At 47.1% G+C, this 22,903-nt stretch overlaps 1 protein-coding gene across 2 annotated transcripts in view; it reads left to right on the forward strand.

Annotated features, from left to right (window-relative positions):
- Nucleotides 1-22,903, forward strand: part of NNT (nicotinamide nucleotide transhydrogenase) — a 405,237-nt gene that overhangs the window by 259,961 nt on the left and 122,373 nt on the right. For both annotated transcript variants that reach the window (XM_086960606.1, XM_086960607.1), the window contains exon 16: nt 18,010-18,170. In XM_086960606.1, the coding sequence (XP_086816732.1) occupies nt 18,010-18,170 (161 nt within the window). The remainder of the gene's footprint in view (nt 1-18,009; nt 18,171-22,903) is intronic.

Genomic DNA, 22,903 nt, shown 5'->3' on the forward strand with positions numbered 1-22,903 from the left:
GTGGTACTGCAGAAAGCAGGGTGGGGTTGGGGATCCCGTGTCGGAGGACACTTAAACTCTGGAGCTGGCTGGAACGGGGCATTTTCTAATAGAGAACAACCTGGTGGGATCTTTGAACACTGGGACAGTACAGCTCAGCTGAGCCTAGCGAAACACAAATAGTAGTTGCACTCCAAGGTCGCACAATGTATCTCCTAGCAAAGGGGACACACCTAGCTAGTCCTTTTTCCACTGCAGAGAAAACATGCTGGAGTTTCCCAGAAGGATTACTCTCAGACTTATTTTGTCTTGTGTGTTCCATGGCACTTTTTCCACCACTGCCTCTCCTGCCTAGAGTTCTGAAGATGGTCAGGAATGCCCAAGCCATCCTAGTGGTTCTGGATTGGACAAGGAGAGTATGGTATCTGGGACTTCTGGAGAGGAGTATAGATCCTCAAATTGGGCTTCCGATTTGGGAGACTCTCCTGTTGAAGCAGCAGGGCAGGGTCCTGCACCCAAACCTGCACAATCAGTACCTCAATGCATGCAGATTGATTTGTGGCAGTTGGCTGCATCTGATATTCCTTCCGAAATTGTGGATTTTATTCTTGCTGCCAGTTGTCCACCTAAGTCTCTTTCCACTAGCATTGTGTGCCACTCAATACATAGCTGGCCAAACTGCTAAATGCCATATGGTTTGTATTGCTTTGGACACTGTTAAAGGTTATCCCTCTGCATTTTTACTTCAACCAAATCAGCATCCATGTTCAAATCACCTGTTGTGATTAGATTTTTGAAAGGCTTGAATAGCTTATTTCCACTAAAGCTTTTTGTTATCCCACAGTAGGATCTTAATTTGGTTCTCACTTTCCTCTTTAAAATACATGCACAACGGTCCATTACATCTCTTGATTTTGAAGACTGTATTTAGAGTCCTGGTGACCTTGCCTTGTCGCATGAGCTAATTCCAAGCTCTCTGAGCAGCCTAATTATGCCACTTTTTTCAGTCAAAGTGATAGTGAGTAGAGTTGGCCTTTTTGCTTAAAGTTGTTCTGGCCGAGCAGCTTGCCAGGGCTGGTTTCGGTTCCCAATACGACCCTGGCCTTACCCCTGGAAAGAGGAGGAGGGACTCAACCAGCTGCATCCTCCTTAGGGGTTGCTCGACTGCCTTGACAGCCGTATCCGTCAGAGAGCATTTTGCTCATTTGCTCCTGCAGGGCTTTTTATCCAAGTCATTCCAGAGACCCACCACCTTGGATGGTAGTGTCTTGGAATCTGTTAAAATGTGAGGAATGTACAGTTAGAAGTATCCATAAGAACAAGTTACCTTCGGTATAGCTCTTTCTGGTAGCTACTCTATCAAACAGAAGATTCCTCACTGCCCTCTCTTCCTGTTCTTTGGACTGGTCTCCTTTCCATTCTAAAAAGGTGTACCAATCTAGCAATCTGCACACTTGTATAGACTGATTATTGTTGGGCTCTGTGTTCAAGGGCACAAACAGAGACAAGAAAGAAACTGACATACGCATGCAGGGGTTGTGCGTATATGTGGCTTTGTTATTCACTTCTGGGGCGGAACGAAGTCTGCATGGAGCCTCATTAAGCCACCTACCGGCACACAGAAGCAATGCTGTTGAGAATCTTAGCTATTCAGTCTAGCTCCTGGAGCTATCTTGAAAGTGAGGAATCTGCGTTTGGTACCGTATCCACAAGGAAGAATGTTATGAAGGTAAGTAAATTGCTCATATGTCGGCTATTTCGGTCTTTCTACGTATGCCAGACAAAGTGTCCTGTTGAAATCACCTATTGTGTTGAGGTTTATTAAAGGTTTGACACTTGTTTCCTCCAAAGCTGGTGGTAATGCCACAGTGTGACCTTAACTTGGTCTTGATATTTTTCATATGTACATATTCAAGCCAATGCATAGCTGCTTGCTGGCTGCGTCTTCTGACCCTGGAGACTATGTCCTCATTGCGATTGTCAGCTCCTCGCATGAGTTTACTTCAGCCCCTGCAAATGCCCTACACCTCTTCCAGGGCAAATTGGTGCATAGCATTTTGGTGGCCCTCTTACCAAAAGTCATGTCTCCCTTCTGTATTGAGCAGACCATTATTCTACCATCAATCTTTGGTCCTGCTCACTCCATGAAAAAGGTGAAGCTCCATCTGTTAGACCTCAAAAGCTCTTTAAGCTACTACAGTGATCGATCCAATGACCATCTAAGTCTCTATACACCAGGTCTGGGGATAAGTCTGTAGCATGGTGTACCACCCACAATACTTAGCAGGCCAAACTGCCAAAGGTTATCTTTCTGCCCCTTTGGCGTTTTACTTCTATCGAATCAGCATCTCTGTTCAGATTGCCTGTTGTGATAAGATTTTTGAAAGGTCTAACTCTCTTATTTCCTCAAAAACCCTTTGTGATCCCACAATAGTATCTTAATTTGGTTCTCACGTTCCTCTTCCGAATAGGTGCACAACTTTCCATTGCATCTCTTGGCTTTGAAGTGGACTAACAACTTTTTGTGGGGTTTAGTGGACAAACTAAGAGAAATCTGAAAAATGGACCTTGCCTGATTAATTGTCCCCCGCATTAAGCTATGCTACGTCAATAATCAGCCTCTGAATGGTCTGAGAGCTCATTCCACCAGAGCGAAGGCTGCTACCACTGCATTGGCACACAGGCTATCTATCCTTGACCTCGCCTAGGCTGCGACGAGGGTACAAGTTCATACTTACAAGAACCTTTACAGCCTTGACTGCTAGATGCGCCGGATAGAACATTTGGCCCACTTGTCATGCATTAATTTTTTGTCTTATCCCACTTCAGAGGCCCCCTCTACATTAGAAATACACTGCTTCGGTATCTATTAACAAGATGATGGATCTGCACTTAGAAGTATCCATCACAATTTAATTATCTTTGGTAATGCTGTTTCTGATGAATAATCTAGCCGCAGATTACTCACTACCTCCCCGCCCGAGGAGAACATTTAAAATGGTCACTAGTTAGTATTCAGCACTGTTACCAACAGTTGTTCACACTGTGTCTGAGGGCATGGAACGGTGAAGATGAGAAGCTGATGTAATTGCGAAGGTGTAGAACTTGCATCCGGCTCCGCTCTGTCATCTCTGGAGCAGTTTGGAGCCAATGTGAAGCTATATGACACCAATTAGCAGCACTATGAAACAAGCATTTGCAATGTAATAGGTCCGCATTTATACAATTTTAAGCTATTAGCATTTTAAATGACAATACCTTTTATTTATGTTTTAAAAACAAAACAGAGGCCTAGTCATTTACAATGCCAATAGCTCAAACTCCCATGAATCCGAGACCTATTGCATTGCAAATGCTTGTTTAGGTGAAAGTGCCCGCCTTTCACCACAATGGAACCAATCCTTGCGTGAGGTGCCTGGCTCCAGCCCCGCCTGTTTGGTTTCACAGTACAGTGCGACCTAGACTGTGAAAGGGGGACATTCTAAAATTACTGAAAATATGTTCGAGGCATATGAGCTGCAGATCACACACTTTGCAGTAGATCGCCATCTGGTGTTGGGCTCGGATGGTTGCACCTTGTTGTTGTCTTGGAAGAATTCTTTGTAGTCACGAGATAGGTGACTCCTCCTTTGGACAATAGTGCACATGGGCTTCGACTCTATCCTTAGATTGTTTTTTTCTGCCATTGGGTTCGGATGCAACTTTTGCGCACCGGTTCGAACCCTTATTTTCAAACTTTTTCGACGCTCAAAACTTTCTTAATCACTTCAAACATCAAATCTCTGATGCGCCTTTCATCGATTCAATTCTGATCGTCGATGCAGGTCGTTGGGCCTATCGACGCCGTAAGGCCTATGGCTCGTGGAAAGGACGCCTTTTAAGAAATGCCCCCAGAGTGGAGCAAAGTTCCAACACAGCCAACATCATAAGGTCTGTAACCTGTGCCTCTCACCAGAACACAACGAGTCCAGCTGTCAAGCCTGCGCTTCTTTTCGATCGAAAAAGACTATCCAAGATAGTCGTCATCATGGCGCAGAGATCAGCTCCGGAACCAGTAGACTTACTTGATGAAGGCCCATATGTCCCAGAAGAAGATTTCGAGGAGTTGGAAAATGTTTCAGAGGCAGAAGACTCTGATTACCTATTCACTCCAGGTCAACGAGTGAGTACTACTGCCCCTACCCCAACCGCACCATCAAAACTAAAGGCATTGGTCAAGACTTTGCCTGTTGGCCCAAGACGCGACCAAAAGCGCACTTCAGAAGCCACGCCTTCGGGCCCTGCTCAGAAAAAGAAATATATTCCTTCCGGTGGCTTGGGACCGAGCAAACCGCATGTAATCGTCCCACTGGCGCCTTCGGCACCGAAGCCAAAAGAAAACTGCTCCAAAATCAGCCCCGAGATTCCTTCGGCACCAAAAGACAAAACAGCCCCGAACACCATCAGGCCTACAGATAAAACGGCTTTGAACATTTCCAAACCTAGAGCTCACACTTCGACCCCGAAACCCAAACCTTCGGAACCGAAGAACAAGCCAAAGGATGCTAGCACGCCTCCTAAGGCCAAAGAACACAAAACTCAACCCCGCTCGGAACCCAAAAAAACTGCGCAGAAGGAGGTTATCGGGGAAGAGGAACTTTTTCATCCAGATCCTGTAGATCCCAAACAAAAGAAGATCTACATTATTCGCAAAACAGGACCACAGCTGTACCATCCAAAATCTCAAACACTCCAGTGCCTGTCAAGAAGGACTCTACCACTTCACCTATGCATCCTTCTTCTCCTGTCCTTCCTTGTAGCCCTTTTCCTCTCCCTAGGCCGATTACACCACCTCAACCTGTAATTTCTCACCACATACACCACCACAAGATGATGATGACTTAAGGGGGGAGGGAAGACACCCTACTGACCCGTTCACGGATCCAGACAATATACCACAGGACGATTGGGATTACGACGACCCAATAGATCCAATAGACCGCCCAAGCCCCCCACCATCCCCACCATCCCTAACAAAACCATCTCCCCCAGACGATAACATTGGTTTTGGGCAACTCATTAATAGAGATGCTGTTTTTCACAGGGTGACCATGCACCCAGACACACTGGAGGAAGATTTTCTTCTAGACATATTTGAACAGTCTCAAAAAACTGTACAAATGTTACCAATGATTAAAGGGGTCATTAAACATGCGCCAGACATATTCAAAGGTCCTGTACGGGACAGAATTCTTAATCCCAGAATCGATAAAAGATATAGACCTGCCCCATGAGACCCTGCCTATATTAAAGGACAGCTGCCCTTAGATTCACTAGTGGTTTCCAATGCTAGTAAGCGCTCCATTTCACAAACTTCTGGAGATGCACCACCCGATAAAGAATCCAAATGACTAGATGCATCTGGCAAAAGAGTAGCTGCACAGACTGCCAACCATTGGCGTATAGCCAACACTCAAGCACTGCTGGCTAGATATGATGAGGCCCACTACGACCAATTAGAGACCCTACTACAACATTTGCTGGAACAATACAAAACACGAGCAAATTACCTAATTCAGGAAGGTAAATGAATAACAAATGCCTCAATTAAATGCGCACTTGATGCAGCAGATACTGCTTTTAGGTCTTTTAATACTAGTGTGTTGCTCAGACGACACGCCTGGGAACGTATTTCAGGCTTTAGGCAAGAGGTCCAATCAACCATTTTAAATCAGCCGTTCAATCAAGAACAACTTTTTGGACCGGCTGTGGACACTGCGCTCGAAAAGATGAAAAAAGACAGACTGCAATGTCCATGGGAGCACTGCAGTCTCCACATACACGGGACTCCTTTCGACGCTCCTTTTATAGAAGAGCCTCTAAAAACATGGATACTGATACCTCAGCTTCCTTTAAAAACACCACCCAAACCTCCCCAGCAGGGGATATTTTAGAGGAGGTTACAGAGGAAATAACAAGGGGAAAGGCCGCAGTAACAATAACACTCGCACCTCTACCACAGCTAAATAGTGACTTCCCTCCACTCCCCCAGGCCGTTCCCCTCTGGTCGGGGGAAGATTATCACAGCTCCTACCTGTCTGGAACTCCATCACAACATGGTCACTGCCTCGAACTTACAGCCACCCCGCAAAACATACCACCCAAGCAGCGTCCAGTGTCCACAGAACATCTTACGCTTTTAAAACAAGAAGTTCTCTCACTGCTTCAAAATCAAGCCATAGATCCCCTTACTACATCAGGGAACAGGAGTTTACGCCCTATACTTCCTAATCCCCAAGAAGGATGGTACACTAAGACCAATACTCTACCTCAGACCCCTCAATCTGTATATACACTCAGATAATTTTCACATGATCACTCTCCAACAAGTGCATCCACTGCTCCAATAAAGAGACTTCCTTGCCACACTAGATCTCAAGGAAGCCTACTTCCACATTCCCATACAGCCTTCTCACAGGAGGTATCTATGGTTCGTAGTAGACGGCCAACACTATCAGTTCAAAGTTCTTCCATTCGGGGTCCCCACTGCACCAATAGTGTTTACCAAGTGCCTTGCAGTGGTAGCAGCACACCTAAGAAGACAACAAATCCATTTCTTCCCATATCTCGACGACTGACAAATAAAAGCCAAGTCATTCAACCTCTGTGTTCAACACACTAGTCAAACCGTCCAAACACTGCACAACTTGGGAGTCACAATCAACTACACCAAGTCGCATCTCCAGCCCTCTCATGTCCATCAATATCTAGGGGCCAAAATCAACACTTTCACAGCACTAGCGTATCATAGTCCAGCCAGGATAGCCAGTATACAAGCTCTCATTACCAAATTTCAAACACTACACACTCTCCCAGCCAGAGTGTTTATGCAACTCATAGGCATGATGGCATCTTGCATATTTATTGTACCTTAAACAAGACTCCAAATTCCTCCCTTACAGGAATGTCTAGCACATCAGTGGAATCAGGCTCCAGGATAACTTACTGATCTGGTGTTGGTGGACAGCCGTGCACATCGTTTTCTGCAGTGGTGGAACACAACAAACTTAGCCAAGGGACGGCCGTTCCTCAAGCCGGTTCCACAGATAGTTCTAACAGACACATCGCTCACAGGATGGGGAGCCCACCTCCTCAATCACACCACTCAATGCAATAGAAAGTGCTCCATATCAATCATCTGGAACTACTAGCTATGTTCATAGCACTAAAATCATTCTAAATCAATGTACAAAACAAGGCTGTCCTCATCCGGACGGAAATGACAGCCATGTACTACTTACAAAGACATGGAGGCATACATTCTCTGCAGCTCCCAGCTTGCACAGAACATTTGGAGGTGGGCCATTCTACAAAACATATACCTGCTTGCAGAACACCTTCCAGGAGTTCACAATCAGATTGCCGATCTACTAAGTCGACAGACACAACAGATTCACGAATGGGAACTGCATGTCAAGTCAAGTCAAGTCATAACATTTATATAGCGCACTACATACCCAGAGGGTTTCAAGGCGCTTAGGAAGGGGAGGAGGATTATTTGTCAAATATCCACGTTTTAAGCTGCTTTCTGAAGGCTAGGTGATTCTGGTTGAGGCGAAGGTAAGCGGGGAGTGTGTTCCATGTTTTGGCAGCCAGGTATGAGAAGGATCTGCCTCCCATGGTGGTCTTGTTGATGCGAGGTACAGTGGCGAAGGCTTGGCTGGAGGAGCGAAGTTGGCGGGAGGGGGTGTAGAAGGACAGTCGGGAGTTGAGGCAATCTGGTCCGATGTCGTAGAGTGATTTGTGTGCGTGGGTAAGTAGTCGGAAAGTAATCCTTTTATTAACGGGTAGCCAGTGGAGGTCTTTAAGGTGGCCAGAGATGTGTTCGTTGCGTGGGATGTCTAATATGAGTCTGGCTGAGGCGTTTTGGATTCGTTGTAGTTTCTTCTGGAGTTTAGCGGTGGTACCTGCGTAGAGGGTGTTTCCGTAGTCCAGTCGGCTCGTGACTAGAGCGTGGGTGACTGTTTTCCTTGTTTCGGTGGGGATCCAGTGAAATGTTTTTCTGAGCATGCGAAGGATGTTAAAGCAGGAGGAGGATACGGCGCTGACTTGTCTGTTCATGGAGAGTGAAGAATCCAGGATGACGCCGAGGTTCCGTGCGTGGTCTGTCGGGATGGGTGCATTTCCGAGGGCTTCCGGCCACCAGGAGTCGTCCCATGCAGAGGGGGATTTACCTAAGATGAGGACTTCTGTTTTGTCTGAGTTCAGTTTCAGACGGCTTTGTTTCATCCATTCGGCGACTTCTTTCATTCCTTCGTGTAGGTTAGTTTTGGCGGTGCTGGGGTCCTTGGTGAGAGATAGGATCAATTGAGTGTCATCCGCGTAAGAGATGATGTTGAGGTTGTGTTGGCGGGCAATGGCCGCGAGGGGGCTCATGTATACGTTGAAGAGGGTGGGACTGAGTGAGGATCCTTGTGGAACGCCGCAGATGATTTCAGAGGCCTCGGACTTGAATGGTGGGAGGCGGACTCTCTGGGTTCTTCCGGTGAGGAACGAGGTGATCCATTCCAGTGCCTTTTCTTGGATTCCGATGTTTCTAAGGCGTTGTAGAAGGGTGCTGTGGCAGACTGTGTCGAAGGCTGCAGAGAGGTCGAGGAGGATGAGGGCGATTGTGTCTCCATTGTCCAGTAGTGTTCGAATGTCGTCTGTTGCTGCGATGAGGGCGGTCTCAGTGCTGTGTTTGGCTCGGAAGCCAGATTGTGAGGGGTCGAGTGATTTGTTGGCTTCGAGGAAGGCGGCGAGCTGGTTGTTGACGGCTTTCTCGATGACTTTGGCCGGGAATGGAAGAAGCGAGATGGGGCGGTAGTTTTTGAGTTCGGTGGGGTCTGCTGTTGGTTTTTTCAGAAGGGCGGTGAGTTCGGCGTGTTTCCAGTCTTCTGGGAAGGTAGCGGAGTTGAAGGAGCAGTTGATGACGTCTCGGAGGTGCGGAGCTATGACGGAGTCTGCTTTGTTGAAGATGTGGTGAGGGCATGGGTCTGTGGGGGATCCAGAGTGGATGGAATTCATCAGGCGGATGGTGTCCTCGGTGGAGATTGGGTTCCAGGCGTTAAGGGTGTTAACGGGAGGAAGATGGTCAGCTGATGGTAGGGTGGGTTGGCTTCCGGGTTGGTTGTCAAAGCTGTTGTGGATGTCAGCAATCTTGTTGTGGAAAAAAGAGGCTAGGGAATCGCAGAGGGCTTGAGAGGGGGTGATGTCGTTGGAGTTGGCCGAGGGGTTGGAAAATTCCTTGACTATGTTGAAAAGTTCCTTGCTGTTGTGGGCGTTGTTGTCAAGTCGATCCTTGAATGCTGTTTTCTTGGCTTTTCGGATCAGTTGGTGGTGAGTACGGATGGCGCTTTTGAAGGCGTCCTTGTTGCTGGTGGATGGGTCTTTTTTCCAGGCCTTTTCAAGGGAGCGGCACAGTTTCTTGGACTTCTTGAGATCGTCGTTGAACCATGAGGCCTTCTTGTTGCCAAGTTTGTGTTGACGTTTTTTCAGTGGTGCTAAGGTGTCGGCGGTGTTGGATAACCAAAGGGTGAGGTTGGAGGCGGCTTCGTTGGCGTTAGAAGATAGGGTTGGGGAGGTTTGAAGGAGTGATGTGGAGATCTGCTCCGTGGTGATTTTGTTCCAGTTTCTTTGCAGAGTAGGTTGGAGGTGGATGATGGGTTTCGGCTTGTTGTAGGTGAAGTGAACGCAGCTGTGGTCAGTCCAGAGGAGATCCGTAGTGTGGCTGAAGGAGACATGGTTGCTGGAAGTGAAGATGGGGTCGAGTGTGTGACCTGCGATGTGGGTGGGGGAGGTGACCAGTTGTTTAAGTCCGAGGTTGGCGAGGTTGTCCAAGAGGGTGGCGGTGTTGTGGTCGTTGATCTTTTCAAGATGAAAGTTGAGGTCACCCAGCAGGATGTATTCTTTGGAGGGGAGCGCGTGTGGAGTGATGAAGTCCGTGATGTCTTCACTGAATTTTGCGCGGGGTCCTGGTGGTCTGTAGAGGAGGGTGCCTCTGAGTGTGGTCTTGGGGTCGATGTGGATCTGGAAGTGAAGGTGTTCGGAGTTAGCGAGGTTGGCATCAGAGCTGGTTGAGATGCGGATTGTTTTCTTATGGACGATAGCGATTCCACCTCCTGTATGGTCGGTGCGGTCCTTGCGTGTGATCTTATAGTCATCAGGGATAGCGATGGCGATGTCAGGGGCGGAGGAAGCGTTCATCCATGTTTCCGTTAGGAAGGCGACGTCAGGAGAGATGGTGTCTAGTAGGTTCCAAAGGTCAATGGCGTGCCTGTGGACCGAGCGGGTGTTGAGAAGGATGCATTTTAGGTGGTTGGGGTCTGGAATCAGTGGTGTGGTCGTGGCGGAGATGTTGTTGGTGCCGCTGAATTTGCAGGAGTAGCAGGAGAAAGGTCCATGGGTGTGTCCAGGAGCGGCTTGGACGCAGTTGGGGGCTCGACCGGGGTTTAGGGCTAGGAGGGTGGTGGCATCGTAGGTTGTGCGGGGGGGCTGGGGAGCGCGAGGGGCAGGGGGTCTGGCGCTGGGCGCGGTCCAGGCGTGGACGGGCGTAGACGGGCTTACCTTTGGCGCACCTTCGGCGCGGGTTGGGCGCGGTCGCTGCGCGTGAACGCTGCGCGCGGGAACTACTGTCATATATGGATAGTGGAAGGGGAGGGGCGAGGGCGGCTCAGCTGGGAGGCGTGGCGGGCTCAAGGGACGGAGCACAACAACAACAATCACAAAATGGAGGGGAGGGCAGAGCAGGGCGCCGGGGGATCTTACTAACAATGCGCAGGTCGGGTAAATGAGCAATAAATTAAAACGGGATGCACACGCACTTTGAATGGCAAATTAGATACAGTGCAGCTATGAAATCACAATCACAATCTGAACAAATGAAATGAAATACACGCGCTCTTAACTCGACTGAAATGGACACAGTGCAGCATGAAAAATGCTCGGGTAATGAGGGCTGAATGCACACGCTCTTAGGACGCAAAGCTAGTTATCAGAACTGCTTAGTAATAACGATACCAAGTTGTGCAGGTAGCGCAGGCAGGGGAGCGACCACTCGAGCCAGAAGCGAGGAGTGAATCACGAAGCTGCGTGGTCAGAGGACGCGTTTTGGCGCTAGTGGGAGGGCGGCTCAGCTGGGAGGCGTGGCGGGCTCAAGGGACGGAGCACAACAACAACAATCACAAAATGGAGGGGAGGGCAGAGCAGGGCGCCGGGGGATCTTACTAACAATGCGCAGGTCGGGTAAATGAGCAATAAATTAAAACGGGATGCACACGCACTTTGAATGGCAAATTAGATACAGTGCAGCTATGAAATCACAATCACAATCTGAACAAATGAAATGAAATACACGCGCTCTTAACTCGACTGAAATGGACACAGTGCAGCATGAAAAATGCTCGGGTAATGAGGGCTGAATGCACACGCTCTTAGGACGCAAAGCTAGTTATCAGAACTGCTTAGTAATAACGATACCAAGTTGTGCAGGTAGCGCAGGCAGGGGAGCGACCACTCATATGACCCAGATGTGGGGCCAACCAGAGATAGATCTGTTTGCCACACACTAAAACGCAAAATGCCCAACCTTCACCGTCCGGTTTCCACACCCGCTGTCCAAGGGCAATGCGATATGGATGAACTGGTCAGGCAGATTTGCGTACGCTTTTCCGCCACTCCCACTGATTCCACTAGTGATACTCAACCTCCGACAACGGTCTCTAAGATTGATCCTAGTGGCTCCCACACGGGCACGTCAACCATGGTTCACAACACTGTTGGAACTCTCACTAGTCCCACACCAAAAAACTACGCCTCTCCCCATCACTACTAACACAGAACCATGGAGAGATAAGGCATCCCGATCCAGCTTAGCTGAATCTAGCAATCTGGCTCCTGATGTCCTGGAGTTCGGTTACCTTAACCTTCCATCAAACTGCATGAACGTCATAAAAGAAGCCAGACGCCCTACCGCCAGAGCTTGCTATGCAGCTAAATGGAAAAGATTTGTTATTTACTGCGCTAACAATCCTATCGATCCACTGGATGCGTCGATCCAGAACATAATTTGCTACTTACATTTGCAAAGATGTCATTTACCGTACTCATCCATACGTTTACATCTAGCAGCACTTGCAGCTTATTTACAAAACAGACAACACTTGTCCCTTTTTAGGGTGCCAGCAATTAAAGCCTTTATGGAGGGCCTTAAAAGAATCATTCCTCCCAGATTACCACCTTTTCCAGTGTGGAATCTTAACATTGATCTTACCAAGCTCATGTAAACTCCATTCGAACCTTTACATAAATGTGAACTTCAGTTTCTTACATGGAAAGTAGCTTTCCTAATCACAATCACCTCTCTCAGAAGAGTAAGTGAGATCCAGGCCTTAACCATACAAGAACCCTTCTTACAAATATACCGTAACAAGGTAGTTCTTAAAACAAATCCAAAGTTCCTTCCGCTAGATGTCAAAAGAGCTCTACTTTATTACATTGACAGGACTAAATCATTTCGAAAGACAAAACAATTGTCTCTTTCTCCCCACCACATAAAGGTAAACCCATCTCTAAAGCTGGGATTGCAAGGTGGATTGTTAAATGTTTCCAAATATGCTACCAAAAAGCTAAACACACATTAACAATTCTCCAGTGAGCACATTCAACAAGCAAACTAAGGGGCTTCCATGGCCTTCTTAGGAAACATTCCCCTAGAAGTCATCTGTAAAGCAGCAACATACTCTACAACACACACCTTCACTGAACACTATTATGTTAACGTGCAGGACAAACAACAAGCTTTTGTAGGCCAAGCTGTTCTTAAAACACTTTTTCAAACTACTGCAACCGATACAGGTGACCACCACTAGGGGAGATACTGCTGTACAGTCTATGCAAAGTTTGTGATCTGCAGCTCATATGCCTGGAACGGAAAATGCTACTTACCAGTATGCATCTGTTCTTGGCATGTAGAGCAGCACACACGCCCACCCGGTACCTGTATCCGTTCTAGTAATATCTTACTTAGATATACACACATGGACATCTTTCTTTTCTACTAACTCCATCATTTCCCATCATGGCAAAAAAAAAATCTGAGGATGGACTCGATGCCCATGCGCACTATTGTCCAAAGGAGGAGTCACCTATCTTGTGACTACAAAGACTTCTTCCAAGACAACAAAGTGCAACCATCCGAGCCCATGCAAGGTATGTGGGTCTGCAGCTCTACATGCCAAGAACAGATGCATAATGGTAAGTAGCATTTTCCTTCTACCTTTGCGGGCATTTGTGATCACACCCTTATGGATTCGAGCCTGTGCCCCTGGGGTTAACCACTCAACCAACGCATGTTGTCGGTGTTAAATGGAATTTGTACACATTAACCCCCCCTCTTATGGCATTCAAACACACGCGAAGATATCATTCTGAAGGCAGCGCACAAACCCCTGTGTAATAGCTGCGGTAGCTGGTTTCCAGCAGTTTCAGGCAGCAACACAACCATGACCTGCCAGGTTCTGGGTAGATGCCCTACTATGACAAAAACTAGCCACATTGATTAAGTAAGAAAACAGTATACATTCTATGTGTTATAGAAAGCAGTGGTACGTGTAACATGCATTTAAATTTCAGTGTTAGTGGAATTACTTCCTAAACACAGTGGAAATTAAGTCTTAATGCTCATATAAAGTAAGTATTTTCACCTGGTCGACTGCATAACTGTAGAGACAAAGCCGGGATTCTAGCCTGTTTCTCTGGGTTCCAAGGTCAGCAACTGTTACCACGAGACCACATTTCTTTCTCAGGATGTGAACCGCCTAACGAGATTCTGCCCGGCTCGGCCTACTGCTTAACTACAGCAATCTGCATAACTCTTACTAGCCATGTCTGCTGGCGCAGTGAGGGTCATCCAAAGGTCCTCGAGGGGGATTCTGCCTCCATTTGCCTTATGGCACTGCTGCAGGCTGGACGATTCTCCCGTTGTGCCACTCGACGGGTAGACAGACATAAGAGAAAAATAGTGCAATAAATGTTAGGTGCACTTGTACTATTGCAAAATATTTGCAGTTACGCTCCTGGTAGTCCCCTCCTTCGCACCCCCCCATTTACAATACTCACCATGTAGCATGTTCCGCCGGGATCGTGTTGATCCGATGGCGGAAGTCGAACCTGGATCCCGGTTCCATTGTAGGCCGCGCTGAACATTCAAATCATGTGCCTGGTCAGACACTGAATGCTGCGGCTCTTTGTAGGGTGCACAATGGAGAGATGTGCGGCAGATCATATGCCTTGTCATGCCTTATTCAGTGCAGCACCCCCAGATAACGTCACACGTGCCGCCCCTTCTCAAGTCAAACAGATGAAGGACTCCTGCCCAAAAATCTGTTTATACTTTCACAAAACTTTCATTTTTAATCTAATGCATGTCGAGAAGAAATCAAACCAAGCCTTTGTGTTGCTGCTCTCTACGTGTAGCTGCTTCGAAAGTGAAAGCGGACTTGGCCCCTGAATGTAAGCAAAGCACGTTGTAAAGAAAATAGTATAGCTACCATGTAACAGCCAAGTACAGGGTTACAAATGACAACATGTCGGTAATAAGGATGGACTTACAAGCCCATTTGGGAAGGCAGCATTTTTGAAGGTAAACACACAAGCCAATGAAAAATGTGGGCGGGGCTTCTCTCCCGTATTGTACCACAACAGATCCTCGCCAGAGCAGTGTTCGCGCACTGGCTCAGGCTTGACCTACAAATCTCTGGATCCTGTCTGACACCTGGTGTTAGACCTGGCACCTTGGCGTGAGTTTCCCTTCCACTTTTTGCTGGTGTGCCTCCGATGTTTTGCTGGTTTTCCGATACTCAGGGCACTGCGCCACGGCCGACCCGTGCCGCAGTGCAAGTGCTCCCTACTGTAAATGGTACATGTGATTGGTATCCATGATTGGTTCATTGGATTTACTGTTAGTCCCTAGTAAAGTGCACTAGGAGTGCCAGGGCTTGTAGATGCCAATACTGCTAGTGGGCCTGCAGCGCTGGTTGCGCCACCCACAGAAGCAGCCGTAAGATGTGTCTGGGGACTGCCACCGCAGAACCCGCGTGCAGTCTCGTACTGTCATGCCGGCTGGGCAAGTGCAACCACTTGCCAGCCCCTGAACCTTCCCTTGACTACATATTAGTCGTCCCTATGGTAGGCCTGCGGGCAGGGTGCATTGTAGGTGTAAGGTAGGACAAGCCCTGATGTGTGTGGCATGTCCTAGTAGTGACTTACAACTAAATTCGTATTTCACTATTGAAGGCTACCTGCTCCCGTTAGGCCAGACTGAGCTGCTGGAATTATTACACCCTATGATCCCAGCAGGCTCAGGGAGCATGGTAGAGAGTCGTGTTTAGTATGCCTGAACTCAGGATGATAAAATATTTCTTTTAGTAAAGTTTATTTTAATATCCTGGGTTTGCAAATGCTACTTTCAGAAAGTTAGCATTTGCGTGCCTAACCATTTCAGCCCGCCTCTGCTGGTATGTGTATCTGACTGTCTGGGATGTGTGAGTGACAGGGCTGGGGGATGACAGGTGGTGAATGCGCAGATTACACCTTAGTGGGAGGTAGGAGTGGCTCTTGACTCTGAATCTTGCTGTGCTCTGCCACCACAATGCTGGCTCCACCCTCCTGGGGAGCGACTGATGACTCAGCCGACACCTGGCCCAGGAAGGGCGAAGCCCCATCAACAAGGTACTCTGGCTGCCCCTGTCCGCACAATGCGGGCTCCACCTCCTGTGGGGCGTCTGATGCGCCTGCCCCTCACACTGAAAGCAGAAGCCGGAGTACACCCTCCAGAGTGCTCAAGGACTGAAAGTGGCTATGCAAAGGCCCCCCTGGCCTGCGAGAACAAAAGAAATGCGGTATAAAAGTAGGAGCCCTGCTCCTTGTAAATTAGATCCTGTTTGGGCTACCGAAGGAACTCTACCCGACGAGAAGAACCGGGAAGGACAAGGTAGAGTGCTGCCTCTTGCCTGTGTCTGGTGCCTTGCTGCAGAAGGAGAGGAAAAGGAAAGACTACAAGAAGACTTTTGCTTTGAGACACTTTGTGCCAAACTCTGCTGAGAGATCTCCAAGGGCTTGCTGTTGAACTTGCCCCCTGACCAGCGCCCCAGGACCAGTGGGCGCTACATCCTGAAGAAAGTGACTGTGTGCGCTGCTTATCGCTGCAGTACGGACAGAGGGGTCTGGGAGCGCTGGGCAAGCCTGCCACGCTCCCCGTAATCCAAGGCATCGACATCCCCCCAAGCACCGTGACCGGGGCCCAAAGCAACAGCGAGAGCAACGTGAGGTCCAGCCGCCGCTGGCCCGAGCACCGTGACCGCAACTGCACCGGGAGCCCGAGAGCAAAGTGAAGGAGGACCCGTCCGGTCCAAGCTCCCTAATTGACTGCGCTTCGAGCCGTCAATCCACCTGCGAAGACGGACAGCTGCCCTGTGATAACCCCCTCTGGTCGGTAGCCTGCCCGACAGCTCAGCTGTGAACGCACAGCTGCAACCGGTACTTTGGCTGGGTACGTCCTGCACTTGGGGACCGTACTGCCACTTGCCGTCACCACACAGCCGCCGCCTCCAGGGTCGGAGCGAACGACGAGGAAAGGACCCTGCCGCCACAGAGCACCGCCGCCCCGGATGACCCGTGACCTGCCCGGCTGAGAGCCGCAGCGAACAGCGACCCCGGAAAAGCAACGCGACGTGGGACAGCTCCCCTGGAAGCCGCCCGCTCCACAAGAATTTGAAAGGTACTGTGTTGTATCCTCACGGTGCGAGCGGCCTGCAACTCGAGCTCGCACCGCGCTATCTGCTCCCAACGCGAGCCGCCTCTGAAACCGAGGCTCGCACAGCTCCTGGCCCTCGAGGCCCACGCAGAGAGCGCATTGAGGCGCTACGAGACACTGAACCTTGTCGAACCTGGGCAGAAGGCCCAAAAGATGGCTTATTGCTAAAAGAGAACTGTGGCAACCTGAACTTAAGTAAACTGGAACCGCTATTGAAAGTTTGACAACTGTATTTACAAGCCTGCTTGAAATTTATATAAAGATATATATTTTTACGAATACAGTTTGGTGTCATTGTGTGGTGGGTTGGTTGTGACGGTGTGATATTGCAAATGTTTAACCCTATGTGCCCCAAAGATTAGCCTAAGACTGCTTAAGTCACACTACCTAGAGGGTAAGCAGAGGTTGTCTGGAAGGTAACCCTCAGCCCTGACGAGGAAGAGAGAGTCTCTGCTTGTCGCTAGTGCTACACTGCGCCAACTAGAGCCTCCCCCTTCCTACACCTGGGGTATATTTTAGGATGAGGAACCTATGGTTAGATAGAGTATCCACCAGAAAGAGCGTTGCCGAAGGTAAGTCACCCTTTCATCTTTAATATTGCAAGAACGGATAGTGTACAACTTTATCATGGCTGAAAAAATAAAAAAGTAATTCTTTTATGATTTCCAAATACGCTATACATAATACATATATCCAGTCTGCATTCTAACAAATGTAATCAGTTTTAAGAATTGATATCATTCAGTAGATGCTGTACGATTAAGAATTGCTTGTGGCATAATTGTCCACCTACATTTATTATCATTTGAAAGCCATAAATAACAGAATGTGCTACTTAGTTATAATATATAAATCCAATAGCTGTCTTCAAATAGAATCCCCATTATGTTTTTTCAGCAGACTTGTAGACAAGGGTGGAAGCTCGTTGTTAAATACTTAAATTTGCATATTGTTCCTGAGAGGTGGGCAGCTGCTCTTGCCAAAGAAAACATCCAAGTACATCCCACATAAAAACATGGTTGCCACTTTGAGGTGTTTGTTTGTACATGGTAACGTAGCCTTATGTACATAACCTGGAACTGCTAAATATTTGATGGAGGATTGCATAAATAAGTTGGGAACTATTAGTCACATGTCTTTAAAAAAGAATCCGTACCATGTATCCATTCTTCAGATTAACGGTGTTCCTTCGGTTGCAGGTGTACTGAATTCTGCAGCCCTCCTGTTGCCAGGCAGACATTATCTGAATGCAGGCCTGTTAGCAGCCAGTGTTGGTGGGATGATTCCGTACATGCTGGATCCAAGCTATACTACAGGCCTCACCTGTCTAGGTTCGGTGTCTGCACTCTCTGCTGTCATGGTGAGTATGAACATTCAGCGGGGCTGGCCAGAGAGAGGAACTGCGAAAGCAGTCAATTCTCAGGGTTCAAAAACTGTACAGTATGTTCTACCTGTGCTGTTGCCTTCCGCTCCTGATATTCATCGTTTATAGATGTTATGTTGTGATTATTGGTGTCGTCACCTTTGCATTTAAAAAAAAAAGAACGGGGCAACGTGAGTTTGTTTTTCTGTTTTCAGCCTGAAATATAGCAATGAAGCCACGACTGGTTATAGTCCGCATTTATTTGTTAATCTTTTTTGATACGCTTGTGCTGATCAAGAAGCCCCTTCCGACCGTGGAATGTGTAAGCTTGTGTTTGTTGCATTTCAAGAGCTTGTCTTGTTGCACATCGACTTAATGTTAGCAGGTCCCGGCTGCACATGCAGCCCGGGTCTCCCACCTTGCTGCGAGTAATACGATGCTTCGTCAAGGTAGCTCACTCGGCTTAACCAGTAAGCAGCTAAACACGACCCCTTCTAAGATGACACCCTAACAATAAAGGAGGGAAACCACTAATGAAGCCCTATCCTACTACAAAGTGTAGCAATGGAAAAGCCAACCCGCGCAGTCCTGCCCCCAGCGTGTAGCCAATACCAGTCCGTTCTGATGGCGGTGAGCCCACAGACGACACTCTTGCTGTAAAAGTGTGGGAAATTGAAATGACGACAGCAATTGCCAAATATATTCTGTACTAATCTGGAGCACTCCGAATAAACGAATCAAACGGAAACTGTTTAATTACAAAATGTGTTCTAATGTATTAATACACAGAAATTTTAAAATATAGAGATCGATAGTAACGTGGCAAGTAGTATATAGAAAAGAAAGCATAAGATAATGTGCTGACATACACGTGCCCACAGTAAAAAACAAAACGATGCTCCAAGTTTACACAGTTGGTTCCCTCCCCGGTAGCCCTACCAGCCAGAGATTATTCGGGACAATTGACAATAGTCCGACCCCTGAACTATTTAGATAGTTTTGCTCTGTTGCTTTGTTCTTACTTGATCATCATTACCCACTATGTTCCTGGAGGGTTAGCTTTGCTTATCTTTCCTCGAATTAAAGGTAGTCATTAATTAATATTTATCTATTATGGTAGACCCCCTTTCTCTGGTCCTCTTGGTTCTGGCTGATGTAAAGGTTAGGCACTAATCCTCATCCCACATATCGTTGGCTGCTCACCCCACATATCGTTGGCTGCTCACCCCACGTACCGTGGGCTCCTCACCCCACGTACCGTGGGCTCCTCACCCCACGTACCGTGGGCTCCTCACCCTATGTACCGTGGACTCCTCACCCCACATACTCCAAACTGTCCTGTAGCTGTGCAAGTAATTGGACTGATACCTAGTTTTCTGCATTCTTGTCGCTGGGTACATGCCCTAGGATCTACGCTCTAGTGCTCTGAAGACTCACTTGTACAGCACTAGTTAAATTGTAGTACCTTAATTGCAATATGTTTGCATTATGTCAAAATATATTTGTCTAATAATGTCTCCATTGCATATATGTTTAGAAAAACAATTTAATGCGGATTCAAGTGTTTGGAATATTTGTACATATATTAAGGATACCGTCGTACATAAGAAAGGAGTAATTATTATATCTACATTTTGTTTGAATGTGATAATTAGTATCAGGTTGGACATTGTTTACGTTTAGTGCCAAAACAAATGTTTTGGGAGACACCCAGATAGTCAAACCAAGGCATGAGTTGATTGGGTCCAGTTGGCATTGTTGTTAATCCTGAACCCTTGGCTCAAGAGGGCAGGGAAAACCTAAGAATCTCGTGTGTAAAATGTTGCTAACGCCAGTGGAAGATGAAGGCAGTCTGCAAGGTTTGAAAGAAGTGCTGAAAAATGAAGGAAAGAAAACAAAAAGTAGCACATTGTATCTCAAGGTGGAGAAAGCACTAAAACACTTCAGAGGTTTCTACTTTGTTCTGGTGCAAAAAGGATGCTATATCCCCTACCCTTACGTAAGGTCTCAAGCAAATGCGCTGATGTTGTGGAAGGCCACTTCAACCAATAGGATCCATCATTATCATGCTGGTGAAATGGGTAATGACTGCATAAGTAAGGATTGTGTTAAATGGCGAGCTAAAAATATACCAGTCTCAGCTCCGTTGTTATGGGCCAATTGTGCTGGTGAATGCAATAGGAAAAATCCCAGGATAGCTACTATGGCAGGGTGGCTAAAAGGGGGCAACTAAATGTCAAAAAGGGCACTTCACCAAGGACATCTAAAATCCTCATACAGGCCTAAAAATGGCCCAATTATTTTTGGAACCTGTTATGTTATCCCTAGTGGTGTCTGCTTCAAGATGAGCAGACACCACAAGCCACACAAGCACAGGTAAAAACAGAAGGGCCTTTTTCTGCCACAACTAGAGCTTCTCATCTCAAGTTTTATTTTTCATGATAATGAGCATTTACAAGATCGACTGCGGGCATATGAGGTTAGGATGCAGTGGGTAGATTGTTGATTTGTCCCAATTTACTTTAAGTCCAGACGCCTCGGCAAACTCCGTCAGTATTGTCCAGATGGTATGAGATCCGCGGTGATATCACTGATGTATAGTAGGAGGTTGTCCGCATACATGGAGGACAGATTGCCTCTCATTACCTGGCCAGTCTCCTGTATGCTCACTGTCACCTTGTCTTTAACTCTCACATCCTGTGCCAGAGAAGCCACCAAGCCAAGGATGCCTGTTCTAATGCAGCTGTCACTTAGGACAGATATTTTGCTTTGCATTCTGGAACCTGTAGTCCTGTTTTAAAACGGGATAAACACTACAACTTCCAGTATATAAAGGAAAACCTGAGCTTGATGAACTGCTCATGGCTGAGAGCTTTAGAACTTCTCTGACAGCTTTAGCCAGTTCTGACTTTGTATGCAGCAGCGTACCCAAGCAGTTTTAAATCAAGATTGCTGTACATTATTCCAAAGCACAACACATGCTAAATTGGACAAAATGGAAAACATGTGAACAAATTGTGGGGTTCTTCCGACCAAAAACGAAATTATTGCTTTACAAAACAAAGTCAGAGGTGTGGGGATCAGTTAAAATCACGTAATTGCTAAAGAGCCTCTTCTTGTCTTTAAAGTCTGTACAGATTAACACCCAAAAGACAAATGTAGTTGAGGCTGGAAAGAGGATTGGGAAACGAGAATAAAAATACTTAAAAAAATGAAGTTGTTTAATTGTAAAACCTTTTTTTGTCCCAAAAAGCGCATATTGCTGTAGTAGTCCTTGCACTGAAGTTAACTGTTTTGTGAGCAAAAGTGCCACCAGTAAAAGTGGCTGGAGTGAGTGGACCCATTGCTGCATGCCGTATAGTATAATGCCGGTTGAAAATATGTATGATCCAACAGACCAGTGGATGGAAAGGGCTGGCTGATAGACCCCAAGAGTATGTGTGTGTGTGTGTGTACATGTATATATGTGTGTGTATATGTATAAAAAACACTTAGATATTCATGCACCCACTCAGACCCGCTCAGACTCACGCACCCACTCAGACTGGCACACACGGAGGTACTTGCAAACCCACTCAGACTCTCACCCACCCACTAAGACACTCATACCCACTCACACCCAGGGAGACACTCATGCACTCACACACTCGCTCTCAAAGGTTACAGTTAAAAAATAAAATTTAAAATCCCTAGAAATTTACTCCAAAAAAAAGAAAGCTTGCAGGGACATTATAGTTCAGATCTAGAATTAAAAATAGTGGAGAAGTGTGGCTCAGGGGATAGAGGCGGCAGACCCGGAAGCTGAGATCGGTCCTGGACCAGGGTTCAATTCCCCGCCTCGGCGGGTCTTGGGCTCAAAAATTCCACGGACTCGATAATTCTCGTTCCGGTGCCTACTCGACTCATGAGTTCACACTCTGCGACTCTGGGCAATAGCTTGCTTAATCTCCACTACGGCCCCTCGCGGCGGGATGCCTGGCTTTCACCTTGTGGATACCCTGCTGGGGTTATCTCACAGGGGAATACCAGGACGGGTTTCCAAGGCAAGCGCCTTGATGCCTTCAGGTGATACGTGCGCTATATAAATCTCAATACATTTACATTTACATATGCTTAAAAATGCACTTATAAAACAAAGGTTACAGGGAAGTTATAGTTGGGCTCAGATTTTACTCGTACAAAACCATAGAAATTCCACAGTTAGTTACCTGAGCTAACTAGAACTTACACCCCTTCAATTTAATGCTTATGAGCTCACATATCACATCACTCATGACCTGGTCAGTGACATCACTGACTACATCATCCCGCGAGTGTAAGTGTTCATAAATGTTTCTGAGACTTAACTATGTACTAAGCTACAGTGAAAGTTAAATTACTATTCTTTCTGTGCTCTTAATTAGTCCTACTATTTCTAACATATCTCATCTGAGTGGCTCTATGACTATCAGTGTGTGACTGTTTGTCTGAGTGGCTGTATGAGTATGTGAGTGAGTAAGTGACTGAATGGATGTTTTGGAAATGGGAGTTACTGTATGGGTAAGTGGGTGTGTGAGTGGCTATGGGTCAGTTAGTGGCTGTGCGAGTGGCTCCATCGGTGTGTGTGGGTGTGCGAGTGACTGTATGGGTGACTGAGTAGCTGTGAGAGTGACTTTATAGGTAGGGAGTAGATATTGTGTATATAGGTGAGTGGGTATGAGTGGCTGTATCGGAAAGTGAATGTCTGTGTG

The sequence above is a fragment of the Lissotriton vulgaris genome, chromosome 3_1 (genome assembly GCF_964263255.1).
Source record: "Lissotriton vulgaris chromosome 3_1, aLisVul1.2, whole genome shotgun sequence".
NCBI lineage: Eukaryota > Metazoa > Chordata > Amphibia > Caudata > Salamandridae > Lissotriton > Lissotriton vulgaris.